Source organism: Bos javanicus, chromosome 5 (genome assembly GCF_032452875.1).
Source record: "Bos javanicus breed banteng chromosome 5, ARS-OSU_banteng_1.0, whole genome shotgun sequence".
Lineage (NCBI taxonomy): Eukaryota > Metazoa > Chordata > Mammalia > Artiodactyla > Bovidae > Bos > Bos javanicus.
In genome coordinates, this window is record NC_083872.1 from 22,501,983 (window position 1) to 22,513,137 (window position 11,155).

Genomic DNA, 11,155 nt, shown 5'->3' on the forward strand with positions numbered 1-11,155 from the left:
GGATGAAGCACAAGCTGGAATCAAGACTGCTGGGAGAAATATCAATAACCTCAGATACGCAGATGATACCACCCTTCTGGCAGAAAGCAAAGAAGAACTAAAGAGCCTCTTGATGAAAGTGAAAGAATGAACAAGTTGGTTTAAAGCTCAACATTCAGAAAATGAAGATTATGGCATCTGGTCCCATCACTTCATGGCAAATAGATGGGGAAACAATGGAAACAGTGACAGACTTTATTTTTGGGGGCTCCAAAATCATTGCAGATGGTGACTGCAGCCACAAAATTGAAAGACACTTACTCCTTGGAAGAAAAGTTATGATTAGACAACATATTAAAAAGCAGAGACATTACTTTGCCAATAAAAGTCCATCTAGTCAAAGCTATGGTTTTTCCAGTGGTCATGTATGGATGTGAGAGTTGCACTATAAAGCTGAGCACTGAAGAACTGATGCTTTTGAACTGTGGTTGGGAGAAAACTCTTGCGAGTCACTTGGACTGCAAGGAAATCTAACCAGTCCATCCTAAAGGAAATCAATCCTGAATATTCACTGGAAGGACTGATGCTGAAGCTGAAACTCCAGTACTCTGGCCACCTAATGCGAAGAACTGACTCATTTGAAAAGCCCCTGATGCTGGGAAAGATTGAAGGTGGGAGGAGAAGGGGATGACAAAGGATGAGATGGTTGGATGGTATCACCAACTCAATGGACATGAATCTGAGTAAACTCCGGGAGTTGGTGATGGACAGGGAGGCCTGGCGTGCTGCAGTCCATGAGGTCGCAAAGAGCTGGACACAACTGAATGACTGAACTGAACTGAACCACCTGGGAATGTAGCCACACACTTAACTCTTCCCTGCCTTCTTCACTGAAAACCCCTACTCATCCTTCAGTCTCAGCTCAAGTAGCCCTTTCTCTGGGAAGGCTTTCTACAGTAGTCAGGTCTCTCAGGACACCACTCCACCATGTTCCTTCCCTGAGTATCTCTCAGGTCCAATTTTTATGTTTGTTAGGTAACTCTCTCTCTGCCACTGGACTCCAAGCCCCTTGAGAGCAGAGACAGTGACTATTTTTGTATCCTCAGTGCTTATAGCACAGTACTTAGCACATAGAAGGGCTCAGTATTTGTTCAATAAATGTAACAGATACAAGACAAAACACTGATCATTCGTTAACCACTAGAAAGGATCCCAGCAGACTTAAAAGGTCAGGGAAATGAGGAAATGCAAGAATCTGGGAAGTAGAAGACAGCAGACATCTATTATTTTAATATTGCACAAGTACCCCATCTCTAACTCCACAACCGTAACTGCGGTCTCATGGGATAACTCATGACTCACTGATAGCACTGGCCACCCAAACCTTGTTTCAGTTAGTTCCCAGCTCTTACTCTTACCTCGCAACCTTAAACATGACAGGAACACAATGACTCATTTACAAAGCTACACACAACTCCAAGCAAGGTCTGAGCCACACAGGGACTTTAAGATGCAAGACTTCTGAAAGGGTTTAAGGAATTTTGCCTCTAAGTCTCTTGAAGCCTTTTGTTTCCTATATATATATATATATATATAGTGTCCAATATATACTATTGCAAAATAGCAAGAAGCTCTGCTGGCTCAGTGTGCCTCCTTCATAGAGCTATGCAGTGTTACACTATCTAGCTCAATGAAGACACCTTCACAGAAAAAGGGACTTGAGTTTAAACCAGAAAGAACTCATGGTCATTGAGTCACCAATGGCTGACTAGAAAAATATCAATTATATTGATAGTGATTCAAGCAAAGGTTGTATCAGGTTACATCACAAGGAGAAACTCAAACCCAAACTGATAACTTATTTAAAAAGACTGCTTTTCTTTGCAGTAAAGGAGGTACTCAAACCACTCTAGATTAAGGAGATTGAGAACCACTGAGCTCTGTTTGAAAATCTCTTGCAAAAACACAGTCAAATACATATGGCTCAAAGGACTGCAAACCCTGGGAAAAGTCAACTTCTTTTAATATAGCAAAGAGCTATAAGGATTAAACAAGATAATGGATGCAAATGTGCACCATGTGGGTTCCACTGCTATACACTATACACAGATAGTGGTAATTGATCATTTCACTCCCTGTCCCAACTTAAAGTATCTTCAATATAAATAAAAGATCTGAAAAATGTTGTCCCCCCCAACTTTACTGAGAATATAGCTCTGAAAACTGCAATGTTAAGGGAAAGTCTGTAAAATAAATATGCAAGTCCTAGGTTATCTGTATCTTCACCCTTAAAAGACAGAGGGGAGCAGGGGGACATTTTCCTTCCTATATTATTTCAAAAACACAAGCATATTTCTCACAGCTATTGGAAAAGCAAGACTTTCAAAAAACTCCAAGCACTGGCAGGTGACACCGTCTAATTTTCAAGAAAGCAAGAAAACCATCTTCCATACTTCATCTGCTTCCGTGATACAGAGCATCCATCCCACCATAGTTCATCTGCTCCCATGATATGGAGTGTTCATCCCACTTCTAGGAATCCAGCCATTCGGTGCTTGGAGTTTTCCTAGGTGTTTGACCTTAACAACAGACTGGGTTTTATCTCCAGTTTCACAGATGAAGTGAATAGGCCCAGAGAGACTAAGCAATTTGTCCAAAGCCACAAGGTGCGAGCCGTACACCTTGGACTCCTATTCATTCTTTGAAGTCCAAGATGGCGTGCTGTGCTTGGTTGGTCAATCGTGTCTGACTCTCTGCGACCCCAGGCTCCTCTGTCCATGGGGATTCTCCAGGCAAGAATACTGGAGTGGGTTGCTATGCCCTCCTCTTCCCAACCCAGGGATTGAACCCAGGTCTCCCACACTGTAGGTGGATTCTTTACCATCTAAGCCACCAGGGAAGTCCAAGACAAGTATTCTTTATACTAAATTCTAACTGCCTCCCAAAGAAAGAAGCCTAGTTTAAGACAGTTTTATGCTTCCTGAGCATAGAGGGTAAAAAGATTATGATTTCAAGGCTGAAAATGACCAAAGATGACTAATTAGCCATGAGAAGTTAAGGCATGCATGTTCTAACAATGTCAAAACAAGGTAAATCAATCTATATCACAATATACTAAGAGTTAACAACTTGGATTCTGGGTTCAGTAAGGCCTGAGTTCAAATTATGAATTAACCATTTACTAGCTATTTACCTTTGGTGCAAATTTAACTCCCTAAACCTCAAGTTTTCTATCCATGAAATAAAGATTAAAAATACCGATCTACCTACTACCAATCTCACCCAGTTGTTGGGTGGTCAAATAAAAATGTACATTGGTAACCTGAAGGCTTACAAGTGCAACTTATAGAAAATACAACTCCATTTAGTCTATTGACTTGAGGGGACAAACTGCCATAAACCAAGACTGAAAAATGCACTCAGTCTAACTTATAGCGTAACTGTTACATATGACCATTTTAGGTTTATGCCCATATATAGAATCTTCTCAAATAAAGTCCAACTGGTTAGTCATTTTTCTTTCCTAAAAATTTAGGGATTGCTCAGAACAAGAGGGAAAAGAAACAAGATTTCTGGCTAAATCATAATTGCAAAAAGTAAATAAGCACTGACCTACTACTACATTAAGTCCATTCTTTTACAACCATGCAAATAAATGAAATGTTACAAGAACCCTAATGTTTAAAAAGAAAATTTCTAAGAACATAAAATGTGAATTCTAAAACATGTCAATACATAATTTAATATATAGGAGCACATGGACTTTGAATGGGTATTAGCAGTTAATTTGGGGTACCTGTTGGGTGTCAAAAGATGTCTTAATTTTACAACTAAGTACTCAAGCAGATTAACGAAAATTAAACAACTTTCTCTGGATTGCTACAACAGCTTCTTCTTTTAAGACAATATCATCACTTAAAGAACATAATGATCAACTTACTCTCGAGAGAAAAAACACTCATCTACTTTAGTGATAACCTAGAGAAATAGTTTCAATTTTTTGTTCATGCACCCCATCAATACAATTTTTAGTATATCCCTAATATACATGCATTTATAAAATGTACCACGTGCTTTTGCATACACACGTGAAAACACAAGCAACAATATTTTAAAAGAATGACATAACTCTGGGGACGACCTATCTAATTACTAAAGAATACCCATGAGCAAACATGTCTTTATCAATGTACAGTTTGAAATAATCAGTGTTTGATGTAATATTCTCCAAACACAGGAATGCAGTTAATGACAGTTTTTCTCCGTTGTGTGGCCCCTGTTATGAAGATAGGTGTCTGGCCTACACTCAATTATCCTTCTATCATGAGGAATGCAGTCACAAACGCCTTCACAACTTAAAGGTACCAGGAACGAGGCTATCACCATCAAAGTCTAGTAGACAGCTTAAATCTTCTCCCTTTATAAAACACTGAGACAAAGGCATTGAGCGCTACATTTGAACTTCTTTAAAAATGCCTGTAGGAATGTGGTTTATTTATGCGTCTCATCACTCTTACCCCAAGCTCAGTCTCCACCTAATATGGGCCATAAACCTCACTACCACTTTGACTTGCTTGTTCACAAACAAACTCAATGTAGACTTTGTCCTCGATTCATGAATTACAGAATCCCTACAGTAGTATTTCCCAAACTCTCTGCCAAAGACCAAGGTGCACAAACCTCTCTTGATGAACACCTATGACCACAGCAAATTCATTTTTACTACTAAACCTTTCAATTCCTCCATTTCAGCTAAGTTTCCTACTTTTCGTTTTCTCCATTCTTTCCCTTTTTATCCAACCCTGGCCGTGAATCAGTTCTCTCAATATTAATAATCTATAATTATAGAATTCCTAAAAGATCACTGCATCGTCCACACTAAAACGACAAATTAACATGAAGACTCATTATAAAAGTCAAAAGTTGAACTTCCAAATGTTCCCCGTAAGATTATTCAACTATGAGATGACAAAGCATTAAGGAAAAAAAAAAAAAGAAAGAAAATTGAGTATCCTGTGACAGAAGCCTTACCATTTTTCCACTCCTGTTTGACACACTGATTAATGCCAAAAAAAAACTGGTACATCAAGTCAAGATGGCAGTTAAAGTAACTGGCAACTATACTCCACAAATTGTCTCTTGAGGAAATGGTGCCAACCCTCACTATTAATACAATCTAAGGCTTACTTGCTCAGGAGCATCTCAAAATCACCAAACTTAACATCTTGCTTAATGACTTTCCTTCACTTTCAGAAGAAAACAAAGATTTATAGAAATAACAAGTAATTCAACCTATGAATTCCTCTGGCCCCTTTGTATTCATGTGAATGAACTAAGGACTCCGTGAAGCAGCTTGGATTGGATTTGGTTAGTAGCACAAACTACTAACCATTTCACCACAAAAGATTTTTTTCAAACTTACGTTTCCAAACAGGAAAAATAAACCATTGCTATACTTTTGGCAGCAGTCATATACAAAAGTTTGATTGCAGAGACTGAGAGACGAGACTAAATTATTTGCATACCTTCAGATAAGTACAAAATTCAGCATTTCAGACAATCCAAAATACACTTTTTGAAGTATATATATATATGTATATATACATTAACTATGGACAAAATCTCCCCACAAAGTTTATCAATAGCCTCTTATCATATCGCCTGAAATAAGGCAAAGGGGAGAGGCAGTATCTTTAAACTTCAATATACTGAAGAAGACTGTTGCAGTTATCTTATTTCTCTTCTACAAAGAGGAAGGACAGTATCAGATATGTTAAAAATCGCCAAAGAAAATGTCAATAGTAGATACATTTGTTTCTAAGATTAAAGGGAGTTTGAAACCTTTGGTCATGAAACTCAAGAAGAGTCAGGCATACTGCTTCTTTTTAATTTGAAGGCCAATCCTGTGATGTCTAACACCTATACAAAACAACATTACTTGCAATTTGAGTTATAGTGACTTAAGGACTTCCCTGGTGGTTCAGACGGTTAAGTGTCTGCCTACAATGTGGGAGAAATCATTTGTGCAATTGTACCAGAAAGCAATTTTCTAGTGGCCTATCCAGTCTATCATTACAAAAATATTGGAAATTAAGAGTGATTAACATGTGACTGTCATTCCAGATTGCAGGGGGAAAGCAAACAGCCCCATTATCCTGCAGGAAATAGGGTAACTCTGTCCATACAATCCACTTTAAGCCTTCTTCATTCTTGCATTATAGAGCAAGACAGTATTTACATTTGAAGAAAAGAAAGCAATTTAAAAACTACCTGTTAAAATTCAAAGTAATTATTTCTAAACTTAGTGCTAATAAATACAAACCTTGGGGCCAGTGGCAACTAACAATATTGAAAGCAGTTAAAGAGAAAAAAAAGCAGATCCTTTAAAGATAGGATCCCTAAGAAACTCTTCACTCAAGCAGTGTAAAATGCCCTTTAAATTCTATCAAAGTTTTTTTAAAAAGTACACAACACACTGTTACAAATGTCTATGTGTATAAGCCTGACACACAGGTGTGCATACAAGAGACTCAAATGCTTTTATCAAAATGGCTCAGTAAAACATTCTCAGAAGCAATGAAAAAGATGTATTAAATAGTTACTAAACTGGAGACAATTGTCCAGGGAATGTTAAGGTTAAAGTCACAGGAAACAGCTGGATGCTAGGTCTTCGTGATGTTTGCAAGCCTTTTAAAGAGGAAATTTTACCAGTTCCTTATATGCCAGGCATCACCTGAATTGTTTTAAGTTCTCCTTGCTTCAAATTTCTTTAAAATACCAAAAAGTTTGATGTCAGTATCTTCAAGAATGACTCCCCATCTGAGAAAAGCCTTGACAGAAGTTTTAGGTACTAAAATATATCCCCCTAAACTGTCCGAAAGTCATCCTTCGCCCCAGATCCCAGTGTGCAAAGCTTTACCAGTTACTGGCTTCTGAACACAGGCTCACACAACTTCAAATGAGTTACCAGATGAATTGGAGTTGGTAAACAGTAGCAGTCAGCACTGGGTTAAGATCTGTGTAAAAACTATACTACCAGCTATTTTATTGTATTGTTTGAAAAACTAGAGGGGGTGGGGATAGGATTCCGAAAAACAGACTGAAAAATAACACCATTAGTAAGTGGCAAGGATAGTCCATGTGCTGTGGTTTTAATCCAAACTCTCAAGGACAGCCTGCTGGTAAAAGTACACAAACACCCTCTGTATTCTTAATACCTGCTTGTTTAGCCGGGTATTCCTTTGTCTCTACAAAAATCAGAATGTACAGGGAGAAATGAAACTCCAAACTTATTTCAGACTACCGATTTCCAAATAACCTAGATTGTGTTATTTCCAGTTTGAACATGTTTACATGGATACCACCCAAAAGACACTATGTTAGTAACATACTTGCGTAGAGAAAAACTCAAGAAATTTTTCATTTTCAACTTGTACTGAAAAACCATGTTATTCTTCCTACAGCCAAAGAATTATTAAAGAGCTTTATCATACGGGTTAGTGGGGCAATCTACACTCCAGCAAGAAGTGTTCGTTTGTTTCATTTAGGTTCTTTGTATTTATCTGAAGTCTGAAAATGATGCATCAAGAACTCAGCATTTCAACTTGAGAATAAAAATGCAAACATACCTTTTGTTGAATTCCAGCTTAAGTGATTTTTTATGTAAATCTTGCAGCTGACGAAAGGCAAAATAGCAACCAATCTCTGCAGTGATTAGTCTGGTCTTTAAGACTATGGGTCACCTGCCCCAGGATTTTCTAAATGAACAAGGAATCCATGGGGCAAAATAACTTTTTTCAAAGGTGGGCCAGAATGGAACGTTTCTCTCTTCACTTCAACAGGGAAGCAGTGAAATGTAATCCTTTGAGTAACTCTTTTTGGTTGATGTTACCTTTGTCTCATCCTCATTTCATGCCATTAGCTTGGGACTGTGTCCAATGTTTCAACTTTAGAACTTTTCTTAGAAAAAGTATGTTACCCCTCTAACACCTAAATTTGTATACAAAAATCATCTTTACTCCTTAACAAATGTTTTTCAGCATGACCAGTGTGCAACTGACATTCACATGGCTTACAGAACCTGAGTCTTTTGAGAAATGTATTTCTTTTAGCTGAACCTCTATAATCATGACAAGAGATTGATTAAAATGCCAAGATAAGAAACAATTTATTATAGAGAGAAGAAAAATTTCTCATCCAAAATATAGAAATCTGTACAACTTTGCCACAATCAATATACATGAACTGTACAAATTTACACCAGTTCATAATTTACCAAATAAAAGATGACTAACAAAGTTCACAAAATAGATGGTGGTTTGTGGAAAAGACTTTTACCCAATTAAGTACAAGGAGAGTTACAAACCAGACCTCCACTTTCTAAAAATAAGAAGTTTACTCAGTCTTAGAAAACTACAAGCTAGCAAATGTACAGAGAGCTGGCTGGTGCTAACACCACAGTTGAGACAGTGTCTTTTTAAGGGTCTTTTTTTTTTTTTTTAAAGCCTGTTGCCAAGGCAGATTCTGGTCACTTGCTACTTTCAAGGCCAAAAACACAATACAAGGTCTGACCATTTCCCCAGGTCATGCTTACTAGTTTGTCTTATATACATTTATACATATTTAAGTGCTAGGTAAAAGTCTTGTCATAAAATTTCCAGTATTTCCATGTTTAAAATGTTGAGCTTTCCTATTGAGCTGCCAAAAAGGATAACAAGTTTTAAGTGTAATAGTGCAAATCTTCTCTGCAAGTTCTACTGCAAAGAAATACAGATTTGCATTAAAGGGACTGACGTAAAAATTTAGGTATCATGTCTGGGAGAAACTGAAACCATCCTAGGACTTCACTCCTAGCAAATAAGATGATCATTTACTTGGACTCACAGGCTATTAAAATCATTGAAAGGTACTGTCCAAACTATGGCACTGTCACTTAAAAAAAAATTTTTTTACCACTCTATCTTGTGCCAGATCTTCACAGCTGTGACATGGTTTAAATTCCATAATCCATCCCCAAGGGGAGCCCACCCAAAGCAAAAATCAAATTTATCCATCCATTATAAGATGATCCATCCATAGACTATATCTTAACCTGATACAGTCATCATATTGTAGTTTTTCGAAGGGCTTGTTCTGCCCAAGAGAAGTTCCTCCTTACAGCTGATTCTGCTGTCTACCATTTGCACGTTGGTGCTGTTTTGGGTGCTACCTCCTGCTGGTGAGGCTTCGTACAGCACACAGATGGAGCCATCCTCGCCGATTCTGTAGGACACTTCGTACGGGTCAACCCAGAGCGTGAGTTCACTTGGGAGAAGCCTGAACAGCTCCTGACTGCTCAGTCCAATCCGCTGCGCTGCCTGTCCAATCAGAGGATCCATTTTATGGTTGATGCGAATACAACGGTAACCTGATCCCTTGCAGGGCTTCTCTGGGAACCAGTGATGTTTATAATGTTCTACAGAAGAAAAGAGAGAAAACAATGCTTAGACGCCGTTACTGCCGGCTCCCGCCTTAGTCTCCTCCTTCCGTTGGCTCCTTTGAGTGAAAATGCCGAATATCAACCTTTTTTTTAAAAGCCCAGCATCGCATTCGCGGATGTGTGTGGATGGAAAACGAGCAGGGCAGGGTTTTAGAAATAACAGTTGCACGGGACAAAACAATCTCCGGGAACCAACCGGCTGAGCCGCCAAAACGGGAATCAGGCGCGCAGCCTGCGCCAGCCGGACGGCACCGGCGGCCAGGCGGGAACCTGTTTACTTTCTCCACCCAACCCTGGCCGCACACAATGGGGTTTATGACTTTGGAGGAGAAACGCCACCGGAGTGTTAACCCCGAAGGGAAGGAAAACAAGCCACCCTAAACCACACTCTGGGCAGGGCTGTAATTGTGCCGGTGACAAATCCGATGATTAATGGGCAAGGTTAGGAGGCGCGGGGAGACCGCACGTCCGTCCCGAGCGGGCTTCGGGGCAGCCGCGCCGTTTTACCCCCGGGCCCGACAGCCGAGCCCGCAACGGTTGGATCGGAGTGGGGGGAGGGAGCGTCGAACCCACCCCAGGCCCGCGGGTCCTTTGTCCCCCGAAATCCGCGGAACGTCCGAGGACCGCAGCTCCCGCCTCGGTCGGCTTTAGTTTCTTTGTTGTGCGTCAGTTTTCTTCTCCCCTCCGTTAGCCAACCGTGGGGGGACAGGGAGCGCCCTCGACCCAATCCCCAAACCCTCCCCGGGACCCGCCGTTAGCGGCCGCCCGGCGCGCCAGCCACCATCCCGCGGCCGGACTCGAGCGCGGTCGCCCGGGGCGCTACGGACACTCCAGCGGCCCCGACGGCCCGGCCCCGGCAAATGCGGCCGCGTCCCTCCCCCCGCGGCGTTCCTCGCCCTCCTGCCACCAATGCCCGCTCACCTGCCAGCAGCTCCTGCAGGCTCTGGCTGAAGGTCTGCAGTTGTCGCTCGCTCGTGAGCCCCTTGGTGCGGAGGAACTTAGAGATGAAGGACACGGCGGCGGCGATCTCGCCTATCATGGTGGCGGCCCGACTGTAGAAGGGATGCATGGGGGCGGCGGGCGGGGGCGGCCCGGGGCGGCCGGGGCTCGGCGGCGCGGCCCCGACGGAGGAGCGGCCACCCCGGGCTCCCTCACAAGTCAGAGGGCTGAGAGGGAGAGAGGGCGTGAGCGGCGTACGGCTACTTTTTTTTCTCCTTTCTTTATAGTAAAAAAAGTTATTTTCGACACAGGAGGCGGCAGGAAAGTGGAAGAAACGAGCGACGGCGGCCTGGTCACATCGCTCGGACCTCCCCAGCCGCCTCCGCCACCAGCTCCGCAGCCTCCGAAGCTCCCAACAGTTGCATTTCCAGCTCCGACGGGCTAAGAGATAAAGGGGTGGTGCAGCACTTTTTATAAAGCCACGGAAAGGAAGTGGCGTAGCTGGAGCGTGACGGCCGAGTCTAGCCAATCCAGAGATCGCACCATTGTGACGCAAGCAGATTCGGAGTCGGAGGGGGCGGGAAAAAGGGGCCAGGGGGCGGGTCCATAGACTGGGAAGAGAGGGAGGAGCTGACGTAATCCGCTTGTAAACAAATAAACCCCGGAGTGGCAGCAGGAGAAGGGGGAGCAAGTGGCGGGGGAAGGAAGAAACTAGGGGTGCGCGTGTGAAAGCCCCGCCCCCCCCAGCCCTAGCTCCTC

General features: G+C 41.9%; 1 protein-coding gene across 1 annotated transcript; it reads right to left on the reverse strand.

The window, feature by feature from the left end:
• Window positions 1-8,121: 8,121 nt before the first annotated feature.
• Window positions 8,122-10,853, reverse strand: BTG1 (BTG anti-proliferation factor 1). Its single transcript, XM_061415734.1, has 2 exons — window positions 10,379-10,853; window positions 8,122-9,433 (listed from the first exon to the last, which is right to left on the reverse strand). The coding sequence occupies exons 1-2, from the start codon at window positions 10,524-10,526 to the stop codon at window positions 9,066-9,068; spliced, it is 516 nt and encodes a 171-aa protein (XP_061271718.1). The 5' UTR covers window positions 10,527-10,853; the 3' UTR covers window positions 8,122-9,065.
• Window positions 10,854-11,155: the final 302 nt, after the last annotated feature.